This window comes from Aulonocara sp. 'chitande type north' Nkhata Bay, linkage group LG7 (assembly GCF_057382095.1).
Source record: "Aulonocara sp. 'chitande type north' Nkhata Bay isolate Kocher_YH1m ecotype deep benthic linkage group LG7, A_spYH_male_GT1.1, whole genome shotgun sequence".
In the NCBI taxonomy this organism is placed as follows: domain Eukaryota; kingdom Metazoa; phylum Chordata; class Actinopteri; order Cichliformes; family Cichlidae; genus Aulonocara; species Aulonocara sp. 'chitande type north' Nkhata Bay.
In genome coordinates, this window is record NC_141350.1 from 65932336 (window position 1) to 65949416 (window position 17081).

Genomic DNA, 17081 nt, shown 5'->3' on the forward strand with positions numbered 1-17081 from the left:
CGACCAGGACGAAAACCGCATTGTTCCTCCTGTATCCGAGGTTCGACTAGCGGACGAACCCTCCTCTCCAGCACCCTGGCATAGACTTTCCCGGGGAGGCTGAGGAGTGTGATCCCCCTGTAGTTGGAACACACCCTCCGGTCCCCCTTCTTGAAGATGGGGACCACCACCCCGGTCTGCCAGTCCACAGGTACTGCCCCTGATCTCCACGCAACATTGCAGAGACGTGTCAACCAAGACAGCCCTACAACGTCCAGAGCCTTCAGGAACTCGGGGCGGACCTCATCGACACCAGGGGCTCTGCCACCAAGGAGTTGTTTAACTGCCCCAAAGAACCATTTCTTGATGGTTCTTTGGGGCACCTTTAAAGGTTCTTCAATGAACCACTGAAAGAAATGGTTCTTCAAAGAACCATTGTTTGAAAGGTTCTTTGTGGCACCAAAAAAGGTTCTTCTATGGCATCAGTCTAAAGAACCACTTTTGGTTCCAGTTGGCACCTTTATTTTTCTGAGTGCACCTGCTCTCAACAACCAGCAGTGTGCTCAAACATCGGTTTTTCCTCCATCCTACACGATGTTTTACACTCCAGAAGCAGTAAATCAGGATTACATCACCTCTCTGTAGAAGGAAACTCTCCTAGTTTCCTTATTTTGGATTCTTGTCTCCTTCTCAGTTCCTTCCTGGTGTGTGTGCTGGACTGGATCCTCTGGCTCTGTGCCATCCTTTACTTAATAAAAATCATTGAAACTTGTGTCACTCGTCTGAGTCTGCATTTAAATCCATGTGTTCTGGTTCTCTATGTCAAAGATGTGAGCCACAACCACAAACCAAACTAAATTTAGTCCATAAAGGCAAAAATTGCAAAGAGAATGGGTATGAAAAATCTATAGTAAAACAAAAGCCTGAATGTTTGTCAAAAAGATGGAAAATTGTATGAAGTCCTCTTTGGGTGGGTGACTATAACCTACTCACGGTGGCTCTGGAGGAATAGATCCACCCAGAGGGAGCAGAGAGGCTTTTCCTAGATTGAACTAACTGTAAGAACCTCAAGTTCCTTCACTTGCCAAGAAGCTAAACCCAAGACAAGCCAGGTGGGCTCATCTTTAATATATTTAATTTCACATGTCATGTTGACCATGCTGTAAGAACACAAAACCTGATGGTTCTTCCAGCCTGCTGCTTTGTGGAAGTCGTTACCTGGAAGAATGAGGAGAAGGTCAGGCAGACTCTGAGGTGTCTGTCAGGAAGAATGCAAAACTTTCTTTGATGGACTTTGATGGACTTACAGCAGACCATTAAAACTGAGGTTAAATATTCAGCCTCACCGATTTGTTCAAGTACTCGGCTGTGCCTCATTACAAATTTGAGGTTCTCGCACTTTTCTACACTGCAGTTCGCAGTTCAAGTTAAAATATCCTTCTTCTTCCTTTTGGAACACATTTAGCTTTATCTATTCAAATAACTGACAAAGCATTAAAGCACACCCACACAGGTTTTTCTCGTGATGATGTCAGGGATTTCAGAGAAACAAAACAGAAAGTGAGAGTGTTGTACATTATTGTTTCCTGGTTCAGGTGATAATTCTCACTGAGGGCTAATCAAGATATAATATCTGGTGTGTTTTTGAATGCTTAAATGATTCAAAGTTTAATGCTGAGTGGCTTAAAAAAATTAATCTGAAAATGATAAAAGGACTGGATTGAGAATGAGTGAAAAAGCAGCCAATGACCCAAAAAATAAAAAAAATTGAAAGACCTTCAGAAAGCCTGATGAACTATTACTCAAGACCACTTAAAAAATTTACAAGAACGGCTGGTTGGCAAAAAAAAATATATATATATATATATATATATATATATAAAGAAATGAGGAGCAGGTCAAGACTTTTGCACAACACTGTCCTCATATCGACTGATCGAAGGTTTCCAGCTGGTGCTACAGAACCTTTACAGAACCAGATACTTCACCACACAGAGCATCTTTACTTCCTGTCGGCTGATGAACCGGAGACCATGGAGACCAAGTACAGCAACGTGTCCCTGGCATCATTCATTAATCCTCCTCAGCAGCTGATTCTTCTTTGTAGTATAAAAGGATGTCAAGAGATTTATTCTAAAGACACTTCTTCAGCTGAGAGTCAGAGAGTAGAAACACACACGCTGCAGTTTTTACTTGCAGAGCGCTCACACCAGAGTGGGGGCCCTGCGATGTGCACTCTGTTCTTGCACTTGTCTTTATTTATATACAAAAATAATACAACGGTGAATATGTCTATTGATAGACAGAGGAATGTTAGTGCGTATGCATGTGTGTGTGTGTGATTCTGAAGGACGCGGCTCCTCTTCTTGTTAGGGAGTGCAGATAAAAGTGTCCAGCTCTCCTCCTCCTGGTAGGGAGTGAAAAAACTATCTCTGTGGGAAAGAATTTATAAAACAGAACAAGTCATAAAAAGGTCATCATGCAGTATTCTATCACATGTAAACTTATATCATTAAAAGCTTATACTGACTACTAAGTACAAGTTTCCACTGACAAAGGACAAATTTCTTTACTGTTTCATTTACTTCAATTAAGCACAGGTACCTGTTCCCTTTAATCTCTTCAGCAGTTGAAGTGTTACAGAGCATTTCAGCTAAAGTTTCAGCTTCACTAAATTAAATCTGTGTAACGTGATCATTTGGACAGAATAAGAGAAGGTGATGAATCAAAGATGACTTTTTGAACCTGAAAAAGGCCTCGACCTCATCTCCAAAGCTTTAATGTAGTGTTGGTGTTAGTGCACTTCACTGTGTGTGCACAGTGTGCTGCTCTCATTTTGTTTTAAAATATTAATTCATGAGCTGCAGCTCGTTTGCTTAACTGACAGTCGTAGCTCTCAATTCTGCTGGTCATTCAGTCAAACTGCTTCTGAGATCTATACAGAACTATAACACTACAAAGAGTGTGTGAGCATCACTGTCATGCTGCATTCTGTTTAAACCTGCTGATGGCAGCTTAAAAGTAACATTTAAACTCTTTTTTTCAGACTCATTGTGGTTCACCCAGAACATTACAATGGTGTTTTGCAGAGTGTACACTAATATTGACTCACCCCAGCTCTAAAGTAGACCTTATGAAGGCAATATAACACTTTTCAGTTTGCCCACAAAGCACTTAAGAATGTCCAGAGTGTTCCTGCAATGACGACAGTGATTTCAGAGAAACAAAACTAAAAGTCAGAGTGTTGTACATTAAGGTTTCCTGGTTTGAGGGCTGAGAGCTTGTAAACATGTAATGTCTGTTTTTTTTTTACTGAAATAAAGTCCTACATAGTAGATACGCCTTCAGTGGTTAGCAGAAGTGATCACATAACACACACAGCGCTGTTTTGAAAGCTGTGAGAGTTGTGAAAAAACCAGGAAGGAGGGGAGGAGTTAGGCTGACCACATGATCAGGAATCCTCATAAATTCTGTCCGACCTCCCAAAACTGCCCTAATTGATCAGCGCATCAGCTCTGCTACCTCGAAGGTAAGTTTCTTTGTTTATTTGAATCTTTTCTTTGAATTATAATCCAGTCACAAGAAGGAATAATCTGACTTATTCCTTCTTGTGACTATAATTACTAGAGAAATGTCACAAGGGTTAAAGATACAAATAAGAGTTTGTGGGGCAGCTCAGACAGTCGGATGAAAAAAAAAAAAAACCGTGGCTGAATCAGCACAAAACACTCAGGGTTAAAGCTATTAGACAAAAAGAAGCCAAACTATTAATGTAAATGTGTTAGTTTTTCATACAGCTATAAATCTCTCTATATGTCTATATGAATACAGAGCTCTGTCCCTCTGTCACGATCTCTTGGTGAGTGCAGATCGTGTGAGGTTTGTACGAGGACCCAAACATAGACCACAGGAGACAAGGTAGTGGTTAACTAAGGGCGAGCTGTTTATTTAGGCAGATTTTCAAAATGTGAACTCAGGAAAAATCCAAAATAACAAAAAACTAAACCGAGAAACACCTAAACTGGGAGAACTAAATAAGTAAACACAAAAGTTGGAACACTAGAAAAATCTTGGAGGCAACACGGAAACACGAGGAGGGATTCACTGGAAGAAACACAGACAACTCCCGGGAGGAACACAACACACCGACGAAGACCAAGGCAAAACTGACACAATAAATACGCACAAGAGGGTGATCGGGGAATTACATTGAACATGGGACGCAAGACTGTCAAAATAAAACAGGAAACACACAGGCTTGACACAGTGGCCGGCATGAACAGGGAGGGAAAAGATGAAACACGAGGAGAGGAGCAGGGCAAGACAGGTGAGACTAAACACGGTGACACGACTAAGACACAGAGCGGGCAAAAAGAGATGAAAACATGGAGACACAAGACACACGGAGGGGCGAGAGACAAATGCAAACACACGGGGAGGAGACAAACACACAAGAGAAACCTCAGGGAATAAATCATAATAAAGGAAAAACCAAAAAACTCGATACAAATATGATACAAAGAGCAACATGCAATAAGCTCAGGATGCTCCTGACACCCTCTCTCATATAGATGTACGGACTACTCAGTATTTGGGTAAAACTACATTACATTTTGAATATGAATGGCACAACATGACTGCGTCATTTATATTCCCAACAAGTCATCTCACGGCATTCAGTTTCTTTTGTGTAAGACCGAGGAACAGAAAGTTGAGTCAGGAAACTTCTGTAAAACTGCAGGGCGGTAACCTGCTTGGACATGCAAACAACAGTGAATGATGCAAAACAACGAGGTGTGTCTGTCATGATATGGGGCTAGCAGCTTTCAGCGTCATTCAAAGTGCTGTAAGACTGTAATATTGTAACATGTAATATTGTTTTTTCTCAGGTTGAAGTCATCACATCAGCGTCCACTGAATGCACAGTCAATCAACCGTGTATCTCAGTGTATACCATCTATACCAACACCAAGTTAATGAAACTGATGTTGCTTGACCTCAAAGTCAATTCAGCATGTACCCTTGGGATCCACAAAAGGCAAGAATCTTATAACAGTTTGGATATTAACTATAACTGTTTCTAAATAGTATGCAGTTAGGATCATAGGTATTGGGAGAGTTTTGTAATATTTCCTCTGTATACCACCACAGTGAATTAAAGCAATCAAGATGTGGTTGAAGTTCAGACATTTAGCTTTAATTTAAGGTGTTTAACAGAAGTATTGCATAACCAGAATTGCAGTCATTTTTTACACTTTGTTATAAAATTACAAAGTTTTTTCTTACTTTTTGATCTGTTTTCATAGACTGCATTTCCTCAAATCAAGTTGAAAATAATCTCAAATCTTTGTCTTTTTTCAGGCCGGAAAGGCAAATGAGAAAGATGAGAAAGCTGGCACGTTACAGCTGCGAGGCTGTTCGCACCAAAGGTGGGTTGGAAGTGAAAAATCTAATGTAGTGTACTATTTTAAAAAACAACCGTAAAGTCAAAGTTTTTCTGGGTGTTTGGGTGTTCTAGTGGAGCGTATTATTACATGATTTACATGTTACATGCTTTATATACAAGTTTTATATATAATATATATCACAGGTTCTGGTTAACAAACTGCTTCTGAATGTCACGTAGAAAGAGACAGGCGACTCAGTCGCAGACTCGGTTTGGCAGTTCAGTTCGTTTACAGTGAGTGAGCAAATGTGCCAGGGAGTTAGTGGTCCAAGGGGGTCCAACCTGTCCAATATTTACAGTGCTCTCAACCACACCACTGGTGGGGTCCAAAACCTGTGCACAGAGATACTGGGAGGTCAGGCAAAGCACAACGAGGGACGATGTCACACAAACACAGAGAAACGATAGTCAGGGTTGCAGTTCAACGATCCAGCGAAGACAGGATTCAACCTCAGCTTAATAGTGGTCTTATCAGCCAGGTGGTCAGGAACAGGTGGAGCCTCACAGGTGCGCACAATCAAAGGCGGGATGAGAGACGAGCCCAAGGACCCGGGGCAAAACACCAGACACAGAGAGCAGAGAAACCGAACCCCTGACACTGAAAATGTCTCTGTGGGACCAGAATCATTTTGTTTTTACATTTTGAAGTTGTGAGCAACATTTAATTACATAGAGAGACAAATTATTTTGAAAATTAAGCCAAATCTTATTTTGAATTTGACTCCAGCAAATTATTGTGTCTGCACTCAAGCAGCTTGTTTTTTTCTTGTCCAATGAGAAGCTTTGTTTTGTTTTGTAATAGTACAAACATAGTAAAAATAGATTTTGTTTTTCAGTTTAATATCATTGGATTGTGTTTTTATTTATTTCTAAAGTGTTTTAACCTTTCAGGAAATGTTGCTTAACGTGGTCGTTGCTGCATTGTGACATCTCTTTTGTCATTTGGACAAATCAACCTTTGAATTCCAGTTTCTAGCCGCTGTGAATGTTCTCATCACGCCTTTTTTGTCCTCTTTTTCTTTAGTGAAGAGATCTGCACCCTGGCACCAGAAAATAGAAGATAAGTTCAAATTCACTTTCAAATACAAGTTATATAAATTTAAAAAATCAACCCAGATCAGCACCTTTGCTAGCAAAAAAGCGCAACAATTATATTTTGGAAATCTTTTACAAAAATCATTTGCAAATGGCAAAAAGTTTGAATTCAAAATTAAAGAAGCTGGAAACTCTACCGATAAAAATGGCCATAATAATCTTCTTGTATCTGAAATCAAAACCAGTCACTACCACACAGTCAAAAGAAAGTTGTCGTTTCCAGATGATCTTGCTGTTATTAAGAAACCAAAAAGAAATCCTGCCTATCCAAACTCTATCAATCCTTTCCATTCAAAGATTCTCCACATATCCGGTAATCAAATTATTCAAGTTCAAATTTTCACTACACAATTTTTTTCCGAGATGTTGACAGCAGCCGAAGCAAAACATCGAAATAAAATTCTACCAAATTTACACCACAACAAATGTAATACTTGTAGTACGGAAGAGCAGCAAAAAATGAAGCTGTTTAAGGATGAAAGTGAATCGATTTGTCAACAGAATAAAAATAAAGAGAAATTTTATCATTCAATCAAAGAAATGCAGAAAACAATTCCAGAAAAAATTCCAAGTGTTGATGCAAACAGATTTTTTCCATTCCTCAAAGAGTACCTTCAGATTCACAAACATAAGCAGTATGCATTTGTTATTGTTGTCATGAAACATAGTAAAAATATCATTGTTTCTCCAGCATTTGAGCCAGATTATGAAAAAAAGGAAATTCCTGGAAAAATAAAGCACAGCGAGCCTCGTTTATGTGAAGCTTTTGAACCTTTTTTACAACAAAATGGAAATTTAGTGGAGACTATTCTGATTTATACATTCAATAGTCCATGTTTAGGTTGTACTTCTCTACTTCTCGAAAAAGCTTATCTCTGGCGCTGTAAATATGGATTTTCCACAACTGTAGCATTCACACAATTTTACGGATTAAGTGGACAAAATTGTTTCCAAACTCTCACCTACTCATCTACCAACATGTTAGGTCCATGCGGTGTGTTTTATGAAGACAGTCAAAGATGTAAGCGTGATCACTTCAAACTGAAGTCTTTCACAGTCACACGTAAAATCTTCCAAAATATCAGGAAACTTAGTGAAAAAGAAGAAAAAGACAGCTGCCGTAAGAAAATTGAATTTTATGTGTCTGTGCTGAAAACACTGGCAAAAAACTCCTTTTGTTCACGTGAAACACATTTACAACGTGGTGAAAACACAATTTATTCTTTCGTATTTCCCCCAATGATCCAAGATGCATGTAGAGAGAGTCTTTTAAGGGACTGGTTAGTACTGGTGAACGACAGTGCCATGTCAAACATGAGACAAAAAATAACCCTGAATTTTAATGTTGGGTTAGTTGAAATTATTAACCAAAATCTTAAGTCCTCTTGTGGGAACAACAGACCTCTAAACCTTTGCCACATCCCTCTGAATCTGCAATGATTGAGACGACTCTAAATCAATTATAATTAAAAGAATTTTATGTGTCTGTGCTGAAAATAATGCAAAAATTATCCTTTTGTCCACATGAAACACATTTACAACATGGAGAAAACACAATTTCTCTTTCATATTTCCCCCAATGATCCAAGATGAATGTAGAGACAGTCTTTTAAGGGACTGGTGTGAACTGGTGAACGACAGTGAAACATTAGAGAAAAAACACATGAATTCCAATTTCATAATAGTTGTGGGAACAATACTCCCTCTAATTTATAAAATTATATATCTATAAATCTAGAATTGGATGTATAATAAATAATGTATATTCATTTATTCTAAATAAATGAAAAAAATTAAAAAACATTTTTTTAAAAAAATATTAAATTATATATCATAAGATATATAATTTAATAGATATTTATATACATCCAGAGTAACAGCCGTAGACTGCAGTTTGCCGCCTGTCAGGTAGTCAGTAATCCAGGGGAGCTGAACTCTGAGAGCAAACAGCCTGGTGACTGTAGCGTGCCGAGGGGCTCACGTGGATCTGTGGATGAATCTGGAGCTGAGACTGGAGGTGTTCAACGAGGACTCCTACGAGGTAGCAGAGCTGATGCGCTGATCATTAATGGCCGAGGCTGCTCACACCAAAGGTGGGTTAATGAGTTATAAACTGTAATAATATCTTGTAGCTTGGAACAGAAAAATCTCATCTTTGTTCTCTGTCTTGCTGCCTCCTCCTGTTGGTTTGTGTGTTAGTGAGTGGCAGGATTCTCCAGTCCAGTGAGCACAGCTCCATCAGCTGGTGGAGTTCAGTCAACAGACCTGCTCTCAACAACCAGCAGTGTGCTCAAACATCGGTTTCTCCTCCATCCTGCACGATGTTTTACACTCCAGAAGCAGTAAATCAGGATTACATCACCTCTCTGTAGAAGGAAACTCTCCTAGTGTCCTTAATTTGGATTCTTGTCTCCTTCTCAGTTCCTTCCTGGTGTGTGTGCTGGACTGGATCCTCTGGCTCTGTGCCATCTTTTACTTATAATAAAAATCATTGAAACTTGTGTCACTCGTCTGAGTCTGCATTTAAATCCATGTGTTCTGGTTCCCTGTGTCAAAGATGTGAGCCACAACCACAAACCAAACTAAATTTAGTAAAGGTGAACATTTCAAAGGGAACAGGTTTTAAAACCAAACAAAAATCCAAATTCCAGTAAAACAACAAATCTGCTAGTAACAGATACATTAATGAATTTGTAACTTATAAAAATTAGCTTGTTAATTATGAAAAAAGTCCAGCACTCCTGCAAAGTTCAATTTTTGAGCTCACAATAATAAAAACCTTCCAAATGTTATATAGTTACATTTCACAATAAAGGCATAAGACAAACCCAGCATCAGCGCTGTCAAATCTAATTAGTTCCCAGAACTCAAAAAAATTATGCAAACTCGCTGCCTCAAAAAAACTAAGGTTTACTTAAAATGACTAAGTTAGGGCAACTTATTCATTCTAAACTACCCCATACTAGCAATTTATTACAAAGCAGCTGGTGCCTCCTGTTGGACACGAGACCACATCAATTGTTCTCAAACTTTTTACATCATTCCCCACATGTCAGAAAGAAATATTTTCACTCCCCATCTAAACAAAACAATGACAGAAAAGGCTAGCAGCAACTTTATTTAGATAATAAACTTATTCACAATAATTCCTTCGCTAATTTTTGTTTTCAATAAACAACTTTCATTTCAAAAAACTATTTGTAATTTTTGTCACTAGACTACTTCATTAGTCTGCGCCACTTAAAGTTAAACAGAATGTGAACATTGCCAGACGTCTTCATGCATTCTTAATCATACAGCTAAGTAAATCTCCAGAAGATAATTCTGTTCATCTGGACGCAGTGTTTTCAGTGGGAGAAACATTTCGTCACTCATCCAGGTGACTTCTTCAGTCTCAGCTGACTGCAGGTTTCCCAAATCTTATAAACACTACATTTGCATAATGACTGAAACCAGCCCACTGAAGGAACAATGGGCTGGGAGGTCAGTTCCTTCATCTTAATTATGCAAATTCTCGTGACCATTGATCAACAATCACTGATCAATGGCCATGAGTACCATTAACAGAAAGTTCACCCCACTTTGCAGTTATGTATTTGTAAAAAATGTTTGGAATCATGTATGATTTTCATTCCACTTCTCACGTGTGCACCACTTTGTGTTGGTCTTTCACGTGGAATTCCAATAAAATTGATTGATGTTTGTGGCTGTAATGTGACAAAATGTGTTAAAGTTCAAGGGGGCCGAATACTTTTGCAAGCCACTACATATAATATATAAGTTCAAACACACTCAAGGTACACAGCAGGGCAATGATTCGAGTCCACTTCTGAATTACCTCAACAAAACAAAACATAAATAAATACATTAATAAAAAAAAAATACAATTAAAAAACAGACAAACAAAGGATTTGGAGAGGCCTAGCCAAAGTATATTCTAAAATACTGGTGGTAAAATGAAAATATCCATCCATCCATCCATTCGCTTCCGCTTATCCTTTTCAGGGGCGCGGGGGGCGCTGGAGCCTATCCCAGCTGTCATAGGGCGAGAGGCAGGGTACACCCTGGACAGGTCGCCAGTCTGTCGCAGGGCTAACACACAAGGACAGACAACCATTCACACTCACATTGACTCGCACATTCACACCTAGTGGCAATTTGGATTATCCAATTAACCTATCCCCACAAGCTGCATGTCTTTGGACGGTGGGAGGAAGCCGGAGTACCCGGAGAGAACCCACGCAAACACGGGAGAACATGCAAACTCCACACAGAAAGACCCCGGCCTGATGGTGGAATTGAACTCAGGACCTTCTTGCTGTGCGGCAACAGTGCTAACCACCGTGCCACCGTGCTGCCAAAAAAATGAAAATATATAGGGAAGAATTTAAAGTAAGAGTTTAGCAAAGACAAAGTGGGTGTACAGTCTGTTGTTGGTGTAACAACAGAGGAATAAATCAGCTGAGCCTGTCGATCTTCAGGACCAGCAACCTATACACATCTGTTTGGCTCTCTGAGGTAATGCAGAGCTCAGATGGAGCCAGTGTGGGTGAAGGGAATAGCCCAGCTTTAACAAACTTGGTGTTTAGGTGTGTTCCTTGGATCCACTGATAACATAATCAAAAACCTGTGCATCCTTACAAGTCAAATCTTACCAGTCACACCTGTTAACGATAGCTCTTCCATATATCGGTGCATTTACTAATCAAACGGGTTAATGAGGGGTCTGGACAGTAGGCCTCAAGTGACTCTTATACTTAAAAGGCTGGTGTAATCGGTAAGAGTTATTTATATAAATAAAGATTACTACTCAGATTTCTTGTCCTATTTCACAGAAGTCCACAATGTCCATAATTTAGACTTTAATTACAGGATATTTTATTAGAGCAACTTAGTAAGGGCAAAGAAAACTCAAAATCAAATAATAATAATCAGAAAACAATAATAAAGTCAGCTGAATCATTTTATCTCATTAACCTACTGTAGGAGCCTACATGCAGTTTAATTTGAAATGTATGCTTTTATTTCGATAGTGCAGAAAAACAGGAAATTGGGCGAGAGGAGAGTGGAGCCACATGGTTTTTTGACCTGGCGATCTCTCTTCATTTTGAATTGAGCTTTATAAGTTTTCATAATTTGGAATTCTGTTGCTGTTTACCTGTTTGGACTTTTGAAGTAAATATTGAGAAACTATCAAGGAGTGGAGCGTCAAGCTAAGGCTCCATTCGCAGGAAACCTACATTAGTCAAAAAACTGTAAGTTTTAAATTGCTTTGCCCTTTTACAATTTGCTGAGGTGCATGTGTATTGATTAGTTTGGAATTTTGCTGCCCATGGACAAACAAAACAGTGGAAAAAGGATTGTAAAAATGACTGAGAAGGCTGTGGAAGACTGCAAGACTAGACATGTCAACGCACGTAGACATAAGCTCTCCCAATTAACAGGCATGATAAAAGAAATTGAGCAATTTGTTTATTTTTTTTGCCTGTCCCGTTTGCTGTCCTGTTTGGCTCTTGTGCCATCAGAATTATTGTCTAAAGGCGAAGAAAGATGCCCAACGGATTTACTTACAAATGGACCATCCCCAGCCTTGCTGTAATGGTCTATTTGATTCACCTTTTATTGTTAGAAATATGTAACGCATATGTTTTTTTTTTTTATTATGTTGCTCTTTGTTGTTTGCTTTCTCTTCTGTTTTTTTTTCCTCCATACAGGTGATCCAGGTGTTTTTTTTTTTTTTTTTTCTTTCTTCCCCCCTTCTCACCGTCTCTTCTCCCCTTTGGTTTTCTTTCTCTCCCTCTCTTTCTTTCATTCTCTCTCCCTGTCCTATCCCCCAGTCATGTCTGTCCCGTTTGTAGCAACCGAAAATAAAATAAATTCATAATTATAATAAAGGTCAATCAAATGGACCAATATGGCAAGGCCATGATGATCCACTTGGTAAAATAAATCCGCTTGGCATCTTTCTTGGCCTTAAGACAACAATTCTGATGGCTAAAGATCCAAACGGGACACAAAAGAAAAAGAAAAAAAAAAGAAATATGTAACGCACCCAAAAAAAAAAACGATTCTAGGTCTTACCAACCGTCTTAGCCGTGGGCAAAAAGATGACAGTCAATAAAATTCTAAAAGATAATTTATTGACAAATAATCAAAAGATAAAAGATAAAACAGTCCAGTGTCCCATTTATGAATCAAGTAAAACGCACAGTCCCAAGGCCAGAGCCAGCTATGCCACACTGCCAGTTGCACTCCACGTGTTGAACCTCAACAGGGTTAGAAGTTGTCTTCTGAGACCCACCACCCTGCAAGTATATAGCCAGTGGTCACTCCAGCCTCTGTGTGGCATATAATAGGCCCTGGCCTGCACAGAGAGACAAAATGACACATTCACTACAGAAAACCTATCCAGCCCAAACATATCAGATTTCATCACATTACATACCTGCACAGAGAGACAAAGCACAGCAGTGTTTGTAGTGTGGGCTATAAGTAGACCAGTGTATCAGTGCAGTCAAGTACACCTGCCTCTAATTAGTCCGACCCCATTACAGCCATTGGCTCACCAAAAATGTGACACACACACACAACCACTCCCAACCCAGTGCAACTTCACACAACAATATGGAGCTGAATTAACACAGGCACATTAGTCTACCATGTTACAAATACAAAGAACCATGAGCTGTGTTGTGTGACTGCTAGGCCAGCTCTCTTTCGGCCATGCCGGAAGGAGCTGTGCATTTTATAGCTTTATAGACTCTACAATAATGTCATAAATGAAATGCAGTGAATTGATTGCTTTAAAATATCAACTTAAGCTCTCAAAAGTCAACAAAAAGCATAAAATATATAACATAAACTAACTGTTAACTTCTTCAACAGGTTTGACCAGCCCACAACCCCCCCCACCCTCACCTTTACTACAGAGCCCTCTCCCCAGTAAGTAATCTGGGCGCTACAGCTTTAAGCAGCTGCGCGCTCCCGCGGACGGTAAGCACGATCACTGTCTAGCACAACAGCTGGACATAAGGGGGCAAAACATTCGCATGAGTGCTGCTGCTTGACTGAGGAAGAATAAAGGAGTCGTGGTAAGCCAATCACATGACCACTTAAAGACAAAGCAACAAGGTGATTTATACCAGTTTATAAATTGATCGGCCACGTAAAACCAGAGTCATGATAAACAAGATATACGCGGCGTTTTTTCCTCCATAGTTTCGTCACGTTTACTGAATAAAGACAGCGCAGCGAGACCTCTCTGCTTATGAGCAAAAAAGAAAAAAACCCGGGAAGTTTTAGGAGTGACGGAGAGAGAGAGAGCAGAAAAAGAGAGAGCGAGTTTTGAGATGTGAGAGATTTGAGGCGACTGCTGTCTCCAGGTAGAAACAGGAGTGATACACCTGCTGCTGTCCGACCTGCAGGTATCAGGCTGTGATGTTCTCCTTTATAGTGGACACAAATTTTTGGAGTGGCACAAATAATTTGTGGCATCTTATTGAAGAACAGCTGATTGTTCTGTAAATAGTTTGAAATGGTTATTTAAAACATCAAGGTAAAAGGTAAATGGATGCAAATAACTTTGTTGTTTGCAAAACTTGTGCATAGGATTTTAAAATTGACATTTATATTTGCATTTAAAGTTATGAAATATGATCATTAAACATGTTTGTGGTTGTTACAGTAAAAATATAACTTTTTCTACTCTGAGTTATGTTTTTTGTCTGATTTTAGATCAATTGTGTTAATACAGTATGTCACAATGAAAACATAACTGTAAATTCAGACACGTGAGGTTGTGCTGAAAACAATGATACCAAACAAAGTAAAACGTGGAGGGAAAATCAAAAGTAGTTAAAAATGGCCAATTATACCCTGGACCCCAGAGGGTTAAACGTTTTTTAAAGTAACGCAATAGTTACTTTTCAAGTAATTAATTACTTTTAGAATATCAGTTACTAACTCAGTTACTTTCTTGAAGAAGTAACTAGTAACTATAATTAATTACTTTTTCAAAGTAACTTGCCCAACACTGCTGAAAAATCACTAAAAACGAGTCAAATATTAAACACATCAAAACGCAGCAGTTCAGTCATATTCAAATTACAACTAATGGCCATAGGAAACTTTTATTAGCTGAGGAAAAAAGGAAATAAAATAAATTATTCAGGGTTTATTTTAAGCTTTTCAAAGTTTCAGTTTTAGTTCAGATTTTTCTTTTTTTTTGTTGGAATGTGTTGTTAGTCAAAACTTCGAGACAATTTAAACTTCTGTTATATTGCCAAAGCACCATTCTGATGAAAACACAACATTTGACTCCCAGCTTCTAGTTTCCAGCCCCGTGTTATTTACAGTAGTAACATCTCTCACGTGAACGCGTTAGATGCTGAACACAAGTTTACGCATGTTGGTTTTTACAGGATAAACAGGTTTATTACAGTCAAGTCTGTCGCTGTACACTGACAAACACAGATACCACAGATGTTTCAGAGACATCACTTTAAAACCGAGAATGAAAATGACTTTCATTTTCCTCAACACCTGAGCAGGGAGGCTGATGACATCTACTGACTGGTAAATAACCAAACTCAATCTTTAATCCTGTGTTCCTGTGTGACATTACATTTTGTATTGTATTTACTTTTGTTAAAGAATTTTATTTATTTATCTTTTCTTTTTTACTGCATTTCCAAGCTAAAAGCAGGCTGTTTCTTTGAGCTAAATCTCCTGTTTGTCGACTGTTTAAGGGAATTACATGGGAGCAACTGTGCGAAAAAAAAGCTGTGCGAGATGCACATTTGACATTAAATCAGAACATGTCGGTAAAGCATAAATGCCTGGCCCTGGATGAGAATCTCATTTACCAGTGAAACTGAATGTGTAAACAATGTCAGGTTTTACTGTTCTGGTCATAGCTGTTATTTATTAAAGTTTGTCAATGAGTTCATTAGATTTCTGTTTACTGTGCCGTCTACATCCACAGATTGAAGTGCTAATGTCTCCAAAGTCTATAATGTAGTGCAGTAACTGCAATAAGAAAGAAAATGAGGGTTTTTTTTCAATATCACTTTATTTTTACACCAGTTTCTGTTCTGAAAAGGCAAGCAGCATAATTAAGAACGTGTCATTGGCATGAAAGCTCACGTTTATGAGAAACAAGTGGAGTGTCTACGCCCAAAAGCAAATACAATTTCCTACAAGGCATTCTTCTTTTAGACAAAGAAACTCACAGTGAACCACTGTGTCTCATCTTAATTAGTTTCACACTATCTGAACATTAAAATGATCGATTCAAAGTTTTTCCAGATCATCTATATCCAAGCAGCCTCTCCTAATAATTCTGCTCCTAAAGCACAAAAGAACAACCGAAACAAATCAAGATGGTGTCTTCTGAAGTTTGTCTTTTTACCACCAACTCCTCTCTTAATGTCGGCACATGAAGTAGGAAAATAGATCATGAAATAGCAGTGTGAGGCTGGCAGATCACATCCTCCAGTGCAAGGGGAGTTTTTGATGTCCATCACAAACATTAATGAAGAAAAATAGTTTAAATGAAAAGTGAAACTAAGTGTTGAAGACTTGTTTTTAACACAGGGATTATAAATGTGCATCCTGTGAGCCAGAACCACCAGTGGTTCCAGTTTAGCCTGCAGCATGCCTTAGCAAAGGATGGAGACGTATTTATAGCTCTTGATACATTGTTTGAATCCTAAAGACAAATAGTGGTGCTGGTTAGTCATAAAATACTGTAAACCACTGTGATCTGCAAACTGTAATGGAAGCAGTGGAAATTTATTTTATTTCAAATGTTCTTCTGACGTCACACATAAGACATCTCATACTGTGGATAATTGTTTAAGCTTTTTTAACTTAGGTCTGTTTTGACTTTTAACGAAAGACAAAAATCTTGTGTTTTATGAAAATGTTCAGCTGTTCATAGGCGAGATTTCGTTGTTTGCATGATGCAAAAACAGCCTTAAAGGTAATCTTCACAGACACAGTGATGAAAGGCTCTAGTGAATACTTGAGTTAAAGAATATGTCTGAGATCAGTACTTATGAAATTGATTGTATACAAGACGGGGAAAAGCCCATCCAACCCCCTGAGCATGATGAAATGCAGCACGCAGAGGCAGGTGCAAGAACAAAAGGTGAGCACAAGAAACAAACAGATGAACTGACAGCTGACAAGGAGGACGCAGGACTCTATACACATGTGTGGAATGGGTGGGGCAGACAATCACAAAGGGCCCGAGTGGAAGCTCCACTATATGTTACTGTAGGGCGGGGGTAGGGAACTCCAGGCCTCGAGAGCCTGCAGGTGTTAGATGTGTCCTTGATCCAACACAGCTGATTTAAAATGTTAAACTACCTCCTCAACATGTCTTGAAGTTCTCCAGAGGCCTGGTAACGAACTAATCAATTGATTCAGGTGTGGTGACCCAGGGTGAGATCTAAAACCTGCAGGACACCGGCTCTCAAGGACCAACGTTCCCTACCCCTGCTGTAGGGTCTTTACCTCACAATATAAAGTACATTGAATTGAATTGAATTGAATTGAA

The 17081-nt window shown here is 38.9% G+C and overlaps 1 protein-coding gene across 1 annotated transcript; it reads left to right on the forward strand.

Annotated features, from left to right (window-relative positions):
- Window positions 1–3439: 3439 nt before the first annotated feature.
- LOC147326697 (uncharacterized) lies at window positions 3440–9021 on the forward strand. Its single transcript, XM_086302025.1, has 5 exons — window positions 3440–3508; window positions 4869–5017; window positions 5341–5408; window positions 6450–8613; window positions 8720–9021. Exons 2-4 carry the CDS (start codon window positions 4956–4958, stop codon window positions 7958–7960), a joined length of 1641 nt encoding a protein of 546 aa, XP_086158151.1. The 5' UTR covers window positions 3440–3508; window positions 4869–4955; the 3' UTR covers window positions 7961–8613; window positions 8720–9021.
- The last annotated feature ends 8060 nt before the right edge of the window (window positions 9022–17081 follow it).

Excerpts from the sequence above, each read along its gene's own strand:
- LOC147326697 (XM_086302025.1), top strand. The coding sequence starts at position 4,956 with ATGAAACTGATGTTGCTTGACCTCAAAGTCAATTCAGCATGTACCCTT. Across the intron at positions 5,018-5,340 it reads ACCCTTGGGATCCACAAAAG|GCCGGAAAGGCAAATGAGAA; the intron begins GCAAGAATCTTA and ends GTCTTTTTTCAG. Across the intron at positions 5,409-6,449 it reads CGAGGCTGTTCGCACCAAAG|TGAAGAGATCTGCACCCTGG; the intron begins GTGGGTTGGAAG and ends CTTTTTCTTTAG.